The sequence below is a fragment of the Pituophis catenifer genome, unplaced genomic scaffold, assembly GCF_029215685.1.
Source record: "Pituophis catenifer annectens isolate HBS135680 unplaced genomic scaffold, rPitCat1.0.hap2 SCAF_3, whole genome shotgun sequence".
Classification (NCBI taxonomy): domain Eukaryota; kingdom Metazoa; phylum Chordata; class Lepidosauria; order Squamata; family Colubridae; genus Pituophis; species Pituophis catenifer.
In genome coordinates, this window is record NW_027256883.1 from 130,086,325 (window position 1) to 130,104,259 (window position 17,935).

Here is a 17,935-nt window from a genome sequence, read left to right on the forward strand (position 1 = left end):
CCCTCTTTCAGTAGCTGCTTTTAGAAAAAGGGATACTTTGGAAAATTAGATTATTTTTCTGTAGATCATATATGGTTGGCTTTCTTATTGTTTCATGTGCTTCAGTGCAGATAGATGTCTAACAATCTAAAGCTCATTATAACCCTTAAACTGTGTTTTGGCATTTCAGGTTGGCATCACTCTCTTCACTGTTTCTCACAGAAAATCACTTTGGAAGCACCATGATGTAAGGCTTATTTTATTTAACTGCTTTTTTTTCCCTAATGCATAAAATCCATTCTACATTATTTGTGTCTGCTAAGGGAATAAGACCATCTTGGTATGTTATTGCTGGATAGGTTGAAAACAATAACATACATAGGAGCTCTTATTATCTGAATTAAGGGGTAGAATCAAACAGAAGACTTACTCTTTAAATACTCTGGTCTCAAAGCATAAAGTTTTAAGCCTAGGAATTAGCTTGAAGGCATTATAACGCTTTTAATAAGTATGGGAAGTCCCCAGGTCACAAACCTCCCACTTACGAGCCACTTCTAGATTACTAACCTGGCTGTTCCCAGAGACACCGTGCTGGGACATTGCATGAATCAGCATTTTGAATTCTGAGACTGTATTGTTTAGTTCCTGTCCTTTTATCCCCTCAGTGCAACTCTTTTTTATGATTTTTTTTTCCTGTGTTCTTTTTAACTCTGTGTGAGCTGCCCCGTGTCATTGGCGAGTGGGCAGCCTTAGAAATTGACATTGGAAGTAAATAAATGGAAAAATTCACTGCATATTTTCCCTTATTTTTGAGTGTTAAAGAGCCAGAGGTTTGTTTAGATTCTGTTATATTTTTCTTCTAAATTTCTAAGTTCAGAATTTATTATTTATTCAATTTATAACCATATTGTCACTGAAACCTCCTTTCAAAAGTATACATATATATTAGAATAGAATAATGGAAGAATAAAACTATAATAAACCATTACAATAAACCATTACAATAAAACCAATTTTTTACTCCTCTGAATCATGTGCATTTAATCTCAAGGATAATTAAAGAAGATTGTTGGTTTTTCTATATTAATACTTCACATTGTGATTGCTCATAAATATAATTAAAACTTTGTTAACAGTTAAAAAAAACAATTACTCCCAACCTGCCTCCCATTGAGGACCTGTATACCGCACGAATTAAAAAGAGGGCTGTAAAAATATTTACAGACCCCTCACATCCTGGACATAAACTGTTTCAACTCCTACCCTCAAAACAACGCTATAGAGCACTGCACACCAGAACAACTAGACACAAGAACAGTTTTTTCCCGAACGCCATCACTCTGCTAAACAAATAATTCTCTCAACACTGTCAAACTATTTACTAAGTCTGCACTACCATTAATCTTCTCATCGTTCCTATCACCCATCTCCTCCCACTTATGACTGTATGACTATAATCTTGTTGCTGGTATCCTTACGATTTATATTGGCTGTTTTCTAATATGATTTGATTGCTTATTTGTTACCTATGACTATCATTAAGTGTTGTACCTTATGATTCTTGATGAATGTATCTTTTCTTTTATGTACACTGAGAGCATATGCACCAAGACAAATTCCTTGTGTGTCCAATCACACTTGGCCAATAAAGAAGTCTAGTCTAGTCTAGTCTAGTCTAGTCTAGTCTAGTCTAGTCTAGTCTAGTCTAGTCTAGTCTAGTCTAGTCTATGGGAGGTCACTTTTGTCATTAGTTTGTTGTAGCTAAAAAAAAAATTTCTGATAAATCACCTGTTTCAATACCCATTGTCTTTAATCACTATTTGAAGAATACAGGATTATTATTTAGCAATTTGTGAGTTTCAATAATAAAAAGCATTGAATTCAGTTTTTGATGGATAAGGCTTAGGCCCCTGGTTGAATTATCATGGCCAGCAGATGGTGATCAAATGTCCACATTTTACAGAGCTCTTTTTCCCAAGAGCAATGTCTGAATATGAATTTCTCTAAATGATCTTTATCTAAACAGATGCATACTTTTCACTCTTTAATATCCAAATTTGCTGACTCTGTTTCCTTGTCTCTCCAGTTTTATCTTCACATGGATGGAAGAGGCAACTATGAGTTCAAGAAAATTACTGAAGAAACGGTTGAGTTTGGTTCATAACTTCCATCCCCAGCCATCAACAGCCGTGACTGTTAACAACACTGGACTTGGAAAACATACATTGTGGTGTAACAAAGCTACTTGACTTACTTTTAAATTGATTACTAGGAATACGATAACAAGCTGTCAGTACTTTTATTATTATGTAGAATACTACTAATTTGTGTTCATGTTGGTTTAATTATTAATATGCTCTAAGAATGTTCTTATTCTTGTGTTTTTTTTTAAAAAAAAAATCTGCCTAAATTAAATTGGGCTTAAATCACTGAAATGTTGATTCATCCTGGGATGTAAACAGTCTGAAGTCAACTATTTTGACTTCTGTTTGACCATACTTCCTCTGGGGAAGGCCCTTATTCAAATTAGATTCACTACCTCTTCTGTATCCATTATAACAGATATGAATTTCTATGTCATCATCCTAATATATCAGTTCATTATATGTACTCTTTTCAGGATAGGGTTTGTTATATTACTGTAACATAGTTACAGGGCAATTGGCCTTTATGTTAGCAGTGGCTGTGGAGACAGTCTCCTTCCAGCAATATGCTGTATTCATGGGAGAAAAGACCCTTAGAATTTCTTTGCAAAAAAATAAACTCCATCCAACATCCTCTGGCCATTGCCGGACACTACCCTTCAATCCTGTCTTTCGATTTTTTCCCTGCTCAGCGCAAATAAAATAACAATATTTCATTTGACCTTTATATTCCAATTTCAGAAGGACAGATAAGAGGGATGAGAATGGGGGAAAAAAATAAAGAAGAAAGAAATAAAATAATTCCCAAATCCTTGTCATGGAATAAAGATCATGGACATTCTCGCTTATGAGAGGTCTGTTCTCTTTGTAATTTGTAGAATGTAGTGTGCAAGTTCGAAATGAAATGCCATACATATCTGCCACAAGGATTTGGATTTTTCAGAGAAGGTATTTGCTTTTTGTACCTGACATGTAGGTCTGTAATATGTGATTTAAAAAAAAAAAAAAAGGAATGTAAACTAAGTAATGCCAGAGACACAGCAGTTCAGAGTCACCAAGAAACAGTTCAGAATCTTTTAGAACTATTTTATAGTTATTACTTGAAGAATTGTTTGGCTTCCTGTCAATTACTTTTATAAAAACAACATAACTGCTTAACTATAAATAAGCATTTTTGAAACAAGTATGTGATAAAACTTACACATGATGATTATAAATTATTATCCAGATTTATTGACATAGATGGGCCTGGAAGATGTGAGTTGGTTAATCTGGCTATGTAATTGACTACCATTCTTCTAACAAATCTTTAAAAGCTGTGCTGTATGACGTGATTTTGTCCTTTTAATATAATATCCACATGCACTTAACATGATGGCAAGCACTACATGGAAAATAAATGTGGTTGGTTTCCCCCCCACTCTTTGCTTAAAATCAGCATTTCTTCTTAATGATTAGTCAATCATTAATTATCCCTCTTTCATGGGAAATCTGGAATTTGTCAAACTTCCAAATAGTTCATCAGATTTGGTATTTTTCCAAAAAGCCGGGGTTTTTAAATGTGTTTTCATGTTTGCTTTGGCTAAATGGGTGGAGAGTTGGGTTAGGATAAATTATCTGAGAAATGCAAAAATAAATGTTAAATAACTATTTTCAGTTTAAATATTAAATAACTAGTTTCAGTTTGTTGCCATTTCATATTTAAGAACGAATTGCCTTTTTTATAATTACTTCGATTTCTTTTTCTCCCTAAAAGCTGTTATTGGTTGTATTAGTTGATATGAGTTTACAGACAATGCATCAGGACATGTCATAATCTGAAACAAGCATTCCAAGCAGCAAGACTCTGATACCAATTTAGCATAAATCAATTGCTTGGAATGGTTGTTTCAGCTTGGATGGAAATCTGACATCAGGAATAAACAAAGCTCTGACTTGAATTTGGTTGCCACGTTTCTGGTGAAAACTTCTTTTTCCATATATGATCTTTTTCTATTCTTTTTTTGTGCGGCTATTCTACTGAGACTAGCTTTCTCAAGAAATTCCTATTTAAAAAACCTGCTATTAAAATAACATATATATCCTTTTACAGGAAATCTGGGCTACAAGTGAGTAATAGTCAAAAATGGCATGTATGTTTTTGTTACTAACTGGAAAGCACCCTAAACCATATAGCATCTTTTGTAGAAAATCCAGGATTGCTTAATAGCAACATTTTTCATAGAGTGGGACATTGCATTGCTTGGGAAGTAGAGCTAATTGTTTACTCTCCAATCTCCCTTCAGCCACCATAACCCTATAAAATCTTCTCTGAATCCAGAAGATTCTGAGGGATATATGCTGTTGGGAAGGCCTCCACATTCTTTGAACAAAAAAGCATTTCTACTTATCGGAAACTCTCCAATGAATTTTACCCACTGGGCACAATTTTTAAAAATGTTACCTCTCAGACGGAGCTGATTAACTTCAGTAACTATTAATCAGTGATACCGGTTGATTTACTTCTGTGCTACATGAAATCCTAATGGAAAATGGTGATTTTGGATGACCTTCATTAAGCTCAGGCTTCATACTTTTATTCAGAGTGCATCAAAAATCAACCTGCCCCATGAGAGAACTAGTATGAAGGTAAAAGTAACCAGAGCAGTGCTCAAGGGGACAAGAGTTGTTAACGTTATCCTTTTCATCTGTAATGATTCAAAGGTTATGCAAAATGATCCACAAATCAGCCATGATGGTCTTGTCATGGTCATATGTTTTGATTGATACTGTTAACGATTTATTAAACTGGAAATGTTGGTATATTGTAAAAGTCCGCAAGAATGAAGCATCGCCATACTTTATACCACATTTAACCTGGTAGTATTTTGTACTGTAGTTGATCACAAGAGACTCTGGTTTCGGTAGGAAATAATTGCAGTAATTTGTTATTTTATAGCTTGTAAAGTCAATTAGAAGAAAGGCATATGTACGATTTTTCTATATAAGTGCCTCTGGATAATAAAATTGAAACATATAACTACCTAGTATTTTTTTTCTTTTTAATTGGTGTCAATGAAAAGTTTTTACAACTGTACAATTGATTGCCATAGTGATTCAGCTTTCATAATTTTAGGGGCTGATTCCAGTTAAAGTGAAAAATTATTTTATCATATCAAGCCTAAATTACAAACGTTACTGAATCCAAATTCAGTATGCATGCCTGCTGGTTTTCAATTTTCTAACACAGGATCCAGTCAACAGAAAATGAAGAACCTACTGTAAAATAAATAGCCTTGATTTCGTTTCAAGACCACTTTTTAAATCCAGTCTGATTGCAATTCCTGTTTGTTTTTGCTACATGGTAAAACAAAGGAAGTAAGAGAAACTTTCAACTTGGAAAATTTATATTATGTGGATGTGCATCAATCCAGCTGCCTTCTGCTTGCTAAGAACATATTTTGCTGTACTTTTTAAAGACACAATAACTAATTTCATACATTATGGTTCGTTTCATTTTATCTCCATGTTGCTTGACCTCAGCCATTGAGGTTCAAAAGTTAAACGATTGTTCCATGTAATTTTTGAACTTAGCCAATATGAGGAGTATTTTTTATAGTAAATAATTTACAAAGGTTTTCTGATTACACCTGTTTTACCATGACTAAAGTGTTCATTTAACACCTGGCTAAGAGTGATTGTTAAAAGGATTTTCTTAAGGAGCTGACATTTCACATCTTATGAGCAACTACAGCATTGTGGTTTCTGATTGCAACATGACAAGGCTTATCTAACCATTTTTCTTCACACATACCTCATACACGACTACATTCCTTATACATGAAAATAATTTCTTCTAAGCTGTTATGACACACACATGCATATATATGCATATATAAAAGTATTATGTGAGTTTATACTATAATACATGCATATACACACATATGTTTAATATAGTCTTTTGGGGTTTTTTTAAACCAGGAATAAGTAATGGAATTGTTTTATGTGAGAAACTTCAATAGCTTTGATGAGTTTCCATGACACTGATCTCTGTATAAGCAAAGCTGTTGATGAATATCTAACTCCCCTTTGGTCTTTATTACCATAATGGGAGATAAACCAGACTGCAGAGGACAAGTTTACATTATAAATACTTGTCATTGAACTACGCAGTAATAAAACGTAAGGGGGGGGGAAATGATCTATGTGAAATTAAATCAGTGGCGGATTATGCAAGCAGTTTTCGAACATGAAGTAAGCTATTTAGAATAGGAAGGAGGAATCAAAATTCTGAATATTTGAATATTGTGATCAACATGCAAACAGGTTTTGATTGAAGCACTTTTATACTTGCTATTAAAAGACCTTAGCACTATATATGGATTTTTTTTTCAGACAATACATTCATGGCATGTTAAAGCATTCCCTGTCATTCATGTCTGTTCAAAGGCCCTGTTTATTATAATAGAGCAGTTTCCTATTCATTTTAAAAGCCTTGCTTGGCAGATTATCCACTGGAGTTGGAAGAGCCAAGCTTAAAATTCTGTTGAACCTCCCTCTTGGGGGGGAAAAATTAAAAGGGGAAAAAATGGTTTTAGTTCTCTGTTCACATTATTAAGCATAGTCACTTTTGGGTTTTTTAATTGATATTTAAGTGAGATCTCAGACAGTTTTCTACTTCTCATAAACTTTTATCTCTTTTAATCAAGTAATACAGCATCTTCTGATAGTCTTTTATCCATCAAAGGGGTTAGATCTGTCAATGTTCTCATCAGATCATAGCTAAGTAATCAGATTGCTCTTGGCTGAGACGAATAGGGGTGATAGGAGTTGAGATCTAAACCCTGAAACTGTCCATAATTAAATTGGGCAAAAAATTTCCATTTTATAGGCAACTGTAAAAATACAGACATACCATCAATTTAAACCAATGCTATTCCATGCAATATACTCACATTCTAAACATCATTATAGAAGTACATAGTGCATACAGGTACTATGCTTTAGAGGCACAAATTGCTCTAGATACTTATGGGATTTTAGTTTCTATTGAAACTCAAACATTGACCAGAAAAAATAAATCTTGGATTTCAGGAGAGGTAAGTGTTACAGCTTTTATCTGCTCAGACATCAGGGAGAGGCTTACTAATAAAATTTAAAACGCTTCTCACTCAATCAATAAGCAAGTAAAGGATGGGAGGAAAAACAGTCCTAGATTGGTGGCAGAAGTAATTTACTGTAAGAAATGGCAATCCTACAATTTGGGATACAAATAGATACTTTCCTTCCACCTGACTTAATGGCAGGTCAGTATGTGTGAAAGTGGACCATTCTCTACCATAAATCCAGATTCCAACTCTGTCTCTATATTTTCTCTGGCAATGATACTTCAGTTTCTGCTGCTATTAGCATAATATCCACTCATCTTTACAACATGATACCCGCTATCATTTTCCAGTATGCCAATTCATTCTAGGTAAAACACCTTTTTGCTGTGAGTATAAAAGAACAAATGTATATGATCCACTATCTGAAGTGGTGTTACGCAAAAACAAGCAGGAAACCCTTAATCTTCTGGAACATTCCATCATTGATAGCTATCCTTGTGAGAAAAAAGATTCTAGAAAAAATGGTTTCCCCCCCCCCCCCCCCAAAAAAATTCACCATATCTGTTTTTAGTTGATTCAAGCTGCTTTTTCCCCATCACTGGAGCTTAAAAACAGGAAATGCTAGATGAACGCATACTTTTAAACTTATTGTGGAAATGTAGAAAGAAGATACTTGAGAAATTGCACAATTTGCCATTTCAAGAAGGCTCTCCTGTTTAAAGCTTTCAACAGAACTGGAGAACTTGTTTAAGTTTTAAGGAATTTAAGGATTTTTTTTCTCCGTGGGATCCAGCTTCTCCAGCAAATGAAGACAGGATAATCTTTGCTAATAACCTTAGGAATATTAACATATCCTAGTTGTTTCCATAAAAAAAGTTTATATTATAGATATAATAAACCTCTTAATATTAACCACAGAATATGTGGGAATTCAGATAAGCACACATCTCTTCTAAATACAAAGATGTTTCATATATGAAGTCTATTCTAATTTTACTTATAGGAAAGATGCTTTTAATACGCATAAATGTACAAAGCATTGAACAGTATTTGGAAATTAATGGACACGATTCCCATGAATTACATGTGTCTATAGTGCTAATGTTTTCATGTACATGTCACCTTTTTATGAATAGTTAATATGGTTTGATGATGCCCAATTCCAGTCATGTGCAAATGCATACTTCTATGTTTTAGTATAATTGAGAATCAAATAAAAAATTTTAAGCACTGCAAAAAAAAAATTCTGAGATGAGATGGTAGAGGAATATGCAGATTTAAACCATAGATAATGTTATTATGCCACCTTCATAACATAAACTGTCATCAGTGCTTTATGAGGCTCATAGATGGTGTCCATATAAAACCCAAATCCAATCATTTGTAAATGATTGTGATCACATACAATAGATGAATCTTCTAGATTTCAAAATTCTAACAAAATCTCAGGGTTGATTCTTGGGAATCCTGTTCTATTTAATGAACTAATAATGTGAGAACTATTCTTAAATATTTGTTTTATATTCAGGCCTGACAATGTCTAGCATTTGCAAAGGTTGCCAGTCCCTGTATCAAAAAATCATTATAAAACCCTTGTTGACATTTATATATAATATGGATTAAGATAGGAACTAGTATGACTGTCAGGTATGCCTCCTTTCAATACTCAAGAAAGAAAAACCCCGACTCCATTTTCATAGAGAAAGGTACTTTTACTGAGTATGAACTGAATGCAACCAAAGAAAAGCAAGGTCTGAAGCAAAAGGCGTGAAAATTACATATAGAAAGCATCCCCCAAATCCTTCCCCCAACTGTCCAATGAAAATTATTCAATCCACATTCCCCCCCAGGGGTCATGTGGGGTGCAATGTCCGATGGTGCCATCCTTCTGCTATGCCACAACGGTCGACCTTGAGTTGTTATCAGCTTCAAAGAAAACGCTGAAGAAAACTTTCTCTTCTCTTCTCCACCAGCTCACTTCCCCCCTCCCAGGCATTCCAGTAGCTCTCCTGCCCCCTGCCCCCCCTCCCCCGTTTCATGGCAGCCGAGCAAGCAAACTCATAAGCGCTGTATGAGATTTGACAACATGCAAATCTTGTTGCAAAGCAGAGAGACACAAATTGTACTGTGATTCTAGCCTCCCCTAAGAGGCTATTGACCGCAAGCACTCTGGCTTCAAATTATAAATTCTTGCTGTGCATACATGTGTCAGCCCATCTAAGAATTATGGTGATCAAATAACAGTTTCAGCCAGCTGATTTTTGTTGTTAGAGGATTTGCAATGTAAGAACAATTGCCCCAAGGTGCTGCAGTACACTCTTTGACATCAATTTGAAGAGTAATAGACATAGCAGTAAAAACTCTTAAATATTACAAGTAAGTCTATAATTGCTTACATTAAAAAAAAAACACCAGAAGATGCCAAGTGAGGCATTTAAGGAATATGGAATAAATAATTAGAAAACCCAGTACATGAACTTCAGGAGAAGCTAATTTTGACATCCATAGGTCATATTTCTAGCTTGAATTTCAGTTAATCCAACTGAAATGTTTTGGGATGAATTTGATAGCTATATGTGTTTAGAAGGAAGTTGTTGTGTTCAGCCAATGATAGGTGTGGTAGTTCTAAAATGCAATACTAGTTCATAATAAGACCATATTAGTCATTTGAAAGAGGTGCTTTATAGATTGCAGGAATTGTTCAAACATTAATTGACTTATTCTAGGTTCTTGTGCCACATTCAAAAGCCATTCCATAAATGTGCAGAGAGAATATGGAGCATTGGGCACTTTTCCACTGAAAGAGATGCTTTGTATGCACTTTTTTGCATTTCGAAGAATTTGCAAACCTTCAGTTCATATAATACTGTGATGTAATACAGTAACTTCCTGTGACTCACAGGCGTTGTATACTATAATTCAAAAGAATTATGTACAAATCATTTAGAAATGAGTAGAAGGATAGCAGAAAACTACTTTACACTTCAATCCTGTAAGACCGTAAGAATGTTCATTCTCCACCTATTATTCAGAGGACCGAAGATCCTATACCTCTATATATGGAAAAGAATTCTATTTCTGAAAGATTCATTTGGGGAAGCATATATCACATGTTTTAATAAAACATATTTTATAAAAACATATTTTATAAAATTTTAGACTTATTTTGTACGTAAAAAGAAGAGAAACCCACAAATGTATGAGATACACCAGGGAAATGTATAATTTTATTATTTAGACAATAGAATCTACTGTCTTACCAAGTATCTACCAAGACGTCTACTGTGTGAAAACAATACAGCACTTGATTCTATGAAAATTTGTATTTGTATTATTAATCTGTATGTTAATATATACATAGTAAAATAGAATCACAAATAGAATAACAGAGTCGGAAGGAACCTTGGAGATTTTCAAGTCTAAACTCCTGGCAGGATACCCTATACCATTTCAGACAAATGGTTGTCCAATCTCCTCATAAAAACTTCCAGTGTTGGAGCATTCACAACTTCTGGAGGCAAGTTATTCCACTGATTAATTGTTCTAACTTCAGGAAATTTCTCCTTATTCTAGGTTGCTTCTCTCCTTTAGTTTCCATCCTTTGCTTCTTGTCCTGCCCTAAGGTGCTTTGGGGAATAAATTGTGGCAACTCCTGAGATATTGGAACACTGCTATCATGTCACCCCAAGTCCTTTTTTTCATTAAATTAGATATACCCAATTCCAGCAACCGTTCTTTATATGTTTTAGTCTCCAGTCTCCTAATCATCTTGGTTGCTCTTCTCTACACTCTTTCTAGAGTCTCCACATCTTTTTACATCATGGATGCAGTATTCCAAGTGTGGCCTTACCCAGGGGTGGGTTCTAAATTTTTTTACTACCAGTTCTGTGGGCATGGCTTATTTTGTGGGTATGGCTTATTTTGTGGGCGTGGCTTGATGGTCATGTGACAATTATTTAGGATTTACCAGAGGTACTGGTCTACCAGACTGTACTGATCTACCCATTTATATTTGCAGGCACTGGTCTACTCATGTATTTTTGCAGGCACTGATCTACTCATGTATTTTTGCAGGCACCGGTCTACTCATTTGTTTTCTTTTAACACTGATCAGCTGTAGGGCGGCCCTTTGAAGCCCCGCGGCAAGAGTTTAAACAGTTTTTTCCCCTCTAGCCATCAGCTGAAACTCAGGAGGCAGCAATAGATTGGGGGTGGGGCCAAATAAAAGGTAAGAATAACGTGGGGGGTGAGGGGGCAGAACCGGTTCAGTGACGTCATATCATCACCGCTACTGGTTTGGCGGAACCGGGCAGAACCGGGAGCAACCCACCACTGGCCTTACCAAGACATTATAAAGTGGTATTAACACTTCATGTGATCTTGATTCTATCCCTCTGTTTATGCAGCCCAGAACTAACTTGGCTTTTTTGGCAGCTGCAGCACACTGCTAGCTCATATTTAAATGGTTGTCCACTAGGACTCAAGATCCCTCTCACAGTTACTACTATTAAATTAATACATTAATAAATTAATACATTTATATGATTCATATGTATGCTTCCAGTGCAATACAAGCAGTGGTGGGTTCCTCCCTGTTTGGTCCGGTTTGGCCGAGCCGGTAGCGGTGATGATATGACGTCCCCCCCGTCCCCCCACCCCCCCCCACCCACGTTATTCTTACCGTTTATTTGGTCCCACCCCCAATCTATTGCTGCCTCCTGAGTCCCAGCTGATGACTAGAGGGAAAAAAACTGTTTAAACTCTGCTTCAAAGGGCCATCCTACAGCTGATCAGTGTTAAAAGCAAACAAATGAGTCAGGTCGTAAGTGCGAGGACTGGTCGTAAGTGCGAGGACATTTCAGAAATGACTCTGACCAGCTAGCCACACCCACCTAGTCACATGACCTCTGAGCCACACCCACAAAATAAGCCACACCCACAGAACCGGTAGTAAAAAAAATTAGAACCCACCCCTGAATACAAGATGCTTGTTATTTTTTTAAAGCCCTCATGGCATAGGACCTGGTTACTTGAGGCAGATTGCCTGTCCCCCATGATATCTGCCTGGCTGATTCAATCCTGCAGGTTGGACACATTCCAAGTTCCTTTGCTGGACCAATGTTATCTGTTGAAATACTGGAAGCCCATCTTCTCTGTAGCTGCACTGCCTTCAGGAATAAGATTCTTCCTGAGATACAAATAACCCCCACTTGGGTGTTGTTTAGAACAACTTTGAAGACCTGGCTCTTCACCCCAGTATGGGAAAGTGAGACACACACCCCCCACTTTATTGTGCCTGCCATATTTTATCTTTATTGATTTTATGGTACTTTTATGGTACTTTTTAATTGTATGAGCCATCCAAAGTCAATGAGAGTCAGGATGATAATAAATCATCATCATCTTCATCATTATCATCTAATTTCCTTTTGGATTGGCAGCATTATGCAAATCATGGGAAAATAAATTAAAAGAAAGAATGTAAAATAAAAGGAAAGAAAATAAAGTTTATACTACTAATTATAATACCATATCCTTCTATCCTTACGCACCATCCTTGCTTCCATCATCTCCATACACTGATTCATGCAGTCCCTTTTGTTTTGTTCATCTTAATATTTCACAATTTTTCCTAGGTTTGACTTCCAATTTAAAGTACATTTTCATGCTCAAAAAGGTATATTAGATATTCAAATATAATGTCCCTCTAAATGGGTAAATGATGAATAAGTGGCTTGATAGCATGAGATCTGGATGTTTCCCACAGTGCTGCTGGCTCCCAAAAGGCATTAGAGACAATATTCCACTGTGATCCATCCATCCATCCATCCATCCATCCATCCATCCATCCTTCCAATTATTGCACAATAATGATTCTTAAAAGAATATTATTTTTGCAATGATGATGATGATCCAAATGTTGTTGAACTACAACTCTTAGCCTCATTCGCAATTCACCAAATTACCAAGGATCCTGATAAAAATAATAGTTCAACATGATTTTTAAGAGCAGAAATTCCTAATTCTTATTCTATTCCCAGACATTTTCTCACCGGAAGGGATTGTGGTCTGTGTTACTTTTGTCAGAAAGTGTAAAAATGACATACTCTGGAACAGTCTTCTCAGAATTTGATATCATGAAGGCTTCAACAACCACAATCCTCAAAAATGGACATTGTGGCCAGAAAATTTAGGAAATTGTTAGGAGGGGCCCCAGTTAAGGAAAGACTGCTCTCAAGTTGTCATCCTCTACATTTCAAATCCAATATCCAAGGAAAACAGTGTGAGTACTATATCTTTGAAGGCGCTATAGCTAACACTAAGGGATCTATAGTTCATTCGCATTTTAATTTTTTCTTCCAATTGTTGTTACACTTTTTAAAGTACATTGAATGGAACATCCAAATATGATGAAATTCAATAACAGTCTGCAAGATTTTAAAGTGGAAAGGAAGGACTGAAGGGGAAAAATCTTTCAAAAGCATCAGAGGACATTAAATTTCATTTTTAATGGGGAGAGATATGTATAATTTTATAAGAATTATTGCTGCAACAGAGGTCTGCTTTAGTGGTATACTAGTTTATCTATAGTAGTCTGTCTGTAACATTAGTGTGAAGTACTGATACAACATTTTTCTTTCATTCCAGTTTGAAAAAAAACTTGTCCTGGTAACTTTCCAAAAACATATGAATCATCAAACATAGGACAGTCTGGGCTGCTGGAATTTACAGGAAAGGCCAAATCTGGGTAGCCAATTTTGAAATTATGCAGTCAATAATTAGTTCCCTCAAATGTGATTTGTGTCTTTGTCAAAAATAGTAATTTAGGATTTTTATTTATTGTGCTAGACTGGACTGGATGGACTCTGGTAGAAGAAAGCTATGTAATGGAATGTATGGATGACCTTGGGGAAAGAGGGGAAAAGATGCTGCCTAGGACACAATATGACAAAAGAAGAGGGAGCCCCCCAAATCTTAACTATCCAAGGAAGAAACTTAGGAAAGATGCGTCCTAACTTATCCAATGATTAAAAATGGCAGAGGGAAGTTTGTAACTTCAGACTTGAAACGCTGAGGTCAGCCCCCTCCAAAGCAAACCAGACAGGAAATGCAACCAGATAACTAAATATACCTTATTGTAAGGTTACATTAACTGAATTTTGCAAGTCCGAAGGTACAAACTTTCTACCTGAAACCATCTGATAAATTTGGGTGAGTCCTTCCTACGTTTCTTTCTCTGACCATTAAATCCTTGGGCTCCCTTTTCTCTTGACTTATTACTTCCTAGGCAGCATCTCTTTCCCCAAACTCATCCACACATTACACAATTAAAACAAGTGAACAGAGCATGCTGTGTGAAAAACACAAATCAGTAAAAAAAATCAATTGAATTTGGTTTTGGAGAAGAAAGATGGGCTTATGAGAGAAATGTGTGCAATAGATGTGCTACATAGTAAAGAAAGCATTAAATATGATACTGGATACAAAATTAGTTTCCTGAGAAACTTTCTTTTGATATATTTTTAGGAAAATGAGCAACATTTCAGTGTCTTATGTAACATGTTTGCTGTAGAGTAAAATCAATATAAAGTTTGAGGTAAAATGAATAAAAATCAGCTGGATGATGTAATGCAAGAGAGAATACAGAGAGATGTGATAAATGAGTCATTTGTGGTTTTAAACACTATGTAAAAGTATACACAATGTGAAGAAAGGAAATTCTTACTACCGTAGCACTTTCACTTCAATATTTTACTGATGCATTTACCTTATCTTATAATTCTACAAGGTGGTCTTGATTTGTAACACCTTTTCCTGTCTTTTCCTTATTTTATTTTATTTTATTTTATTTTTTAAATTTGGGGTTGAGAAAGGAAAGTTGGAATGGCTCCCCAATTACTTTTGTTTAAGATAGTTCTCGATTTAGAACCAAAATTGACCCTGGCAATTCTGGTTGTAAGTTATGAAGATCGTAAAGCAGGTCATCACATGACTGACCTGATATTATGACCTTTTTTGTAATGGCTGTTAAGCAAACCCTTTAGGTCGTTTTTTTTGGAGGGTTTTTTTTTTTTTTTGAAACTGGAAGCAAACATTGGTTTTCAGCAAAATCATCATAAGTTATAATCACATGACCGCAGATGCTACAAACTGTCGTAAATACAGGCCAGTTGCCAAGCATCTAAAAAATGACCACGTGATCATGGGTGGGGGGGCAGCTGTCACAACTTTGGATATGTTCCAATGGGTCCTAAATTACATTTTGGGGGATCCATTGTAACTTTTAATAGTTGCTAAGCGATCAGTTGTAAGCTGAGGACCACAGAGAGGAGGGGGTCAAGCTATTTTCCAAAGCATCTGAAGGCCAGACAAGGAATAATGAATGGAAACTGATCAAGGAGAGATTCAAATTAGGAGAAATTTTCTGACAGTGAGAGCAATCAACCAATGGAACAGCTTGCCTTCAGAAGTTGTGGGAGTTTCATCACTGGAGGCTTTCAAGAAGAGACAGGACTGCTATCTGTCAGAAGTGGTATAGGACAGGGGTCAGCAACCTGCGGCTCTGGAGCCGCATGTGGCTCTTTCATCCCTCTGCTGTGGCTCCCTGTTACTGGTCACGTCCACAATCGATAGGGCTTTCAGTTAGGACAGGTAGAGGAAAAAGGATGCTGCACTAGGAGGAGACTATGATGGGGGAACTGGACTTCCGGTTGGCTCCAGAATTGAATGTCGGCTTCTGGTTAGGACCTTTGTGGCTCTTTGAGTGTTTAAGGTTTCCAGCCCCTGGTACAGGGTCTGCTACTTGGGCAGGGGGTTGGACTAGATGACCTACAAAGTCCCTTCCAACTCTGTTAAACTCTTAATTGACTACCTGTAATTAAACTCTAAACATCCCAGCCTTGATACAGTACCGAAATGAATGATTGCCTAAATAATCTCCGAAATATTTATTTTTAGAATAGCTAAAAAAATGCCATCCCTCTCTGTGGGGGAAATTATGAGGTTTTAAAATTAGATAAATAAATAAAAATATCTTAATATCCACGTTGTAGCCTGGATCACTTCTTTCTTAGAGAAAGTATTCATGTGTTACTGACAGTTTTAGTCTCCTAAACCAGATAGAAAAGGCTGTTCAATCTTGTTCTACAGATTGTAGAAGTAATTGACATGGATTTAACAGGATGAAGCTGAGAAGCGAGTGTACTGTGACAAGAAAGATCAAACATGATGATAGATGGAAAAGCTTTAGCAATAAACAAGGTCAGGAGTTCACAAACTCTCCAAAAGTGTCATGAGCAACTTAATTTGCGTGGTGGAAACCCATGAGCATTTTTACCATTCTGCCTATTCGAGTCCGCAATAGGCAGTTCCAGTACTAACTTTGTGGATCCCCGTGATCTACAGATTGTTAAAAGCAGTAAATTTATTTCTGATACAAATTTCATATGAATTGAAACAGTGAAATTAATTTTATTGCAGTTGAGTGGGGGATGAGAAATGTTACACAAATTAATTAACATATTCTTGGTTAATTCTAAACGGTGCAAGGCAGTTGCTGCAAAACTCAGTGCCCCAATGTAGTCTATCTAGAAGATTTATGGCTATTTAAATTATTTGATATTTTGTATTAAAACTTAATTTTACTACTACCATCTAATCATTACGTTAAATGTTTTACGTTAGAAATGTTATCTAGGTGAAAAGATTAGAATGAACTTTGTACTGCATGTGCACGTTTTTTATTCAAAATAGTCACAAGAAACCACATTCTATATTAAGCTCCTAATTACATTCCTGACATACCTTTTGATAGCCTGGATTTGTTCGCTGACCTTGTTATAATGTATGATACTAGTTGACCACCCGTGTTTCTAAATAGGATCTTAATGTTTATAAAAATGTATAATTACAATTACTTATTTGTACCACCCTAACATTATATACATGTACTTCTCCACTTGCAGAAAAACCCCAAACACCTTACAACATAGTTATACTTTCTATGTAAAGAACTCCTTACAGCACAGAACACAAATAGGAATTATAGGAATATATTCTGCATTTCAAATAGAGAATGTTCTATGAATTTTATAAATCATCAGTTGAGTAAACCATGGTTGATATATTTTTCTGTCAGATGGTGGAGCTAAGATTTGTGTTACTAGTGAGTTCATGTTGGCACACTCAAAATGTATTTCTGTAAGTAATTGTATGTATTTTACAGTACAGAAATGAACAGAAGCACAATGCATGTGTTAAAAGAAATCCTAATTATGGTACTTGAGGGGAAAATATATTTCTCCTCTAATTTCTCAATTAATGTTGTGGCTTAGCTGTCAACTTGACGAGTTTTAAAATGTACAATGACAAGCCCATTTTTAGCCGGCACTGGCAAAACATTTGATAATAAAAACCACCGAATCCCCAAAATCAAGAAACGTACTTCTGTAGTCCCCATTTACCTTTATTATATTAAATAAATAAATGCAATATATACAAATATACTTTCATTCATAAAAATCATAAATAAGTTATTATAGTACCACAAAGAGCCTCAATTCACATCACCTGTATTTACACTTATACAGAATTGTTAAAAAGTTAAGATTTCTTTCTGTCCAGCAGTTAATTACCAATACATATTTAAAGTGCTAAGTTCTGGCAATGGCAGCCAACAACATGTTACCAGCCGAAATAGTTGACACAGTTTCGATTAAAACGGAA

General features: G+C 35.7%; 1 protein-coding gene across 1 annotated transcript in view; it reads left to right on the forward strand.

The window, feature by feature from the left end:
• ABCD3 (ATP binding cassette subfamily D member 3) overlaps window positions 1-5,145 on the forward strand; it is a 45,043-nt gene extending 39,898 nt beyond the window's left edge. The window contains exons 22-23 of the mRNA XM_070941184.1: window positions 170-226; window positions 2,066-5,145. Of these exons, the coding sequence (XP_070797285.1) occupies window positions 170-226; window positions 2,066-2,143 (135 nt within the window). The 3' untranslated portion in view covers window positions 2,144-5,145. The remainder of the gene's footprint in view (window positions 1-169; window positions 227-2,065) is intronic.
• Window positions 5,146-17,935: the final 12,790 nt, after the last annotated feature.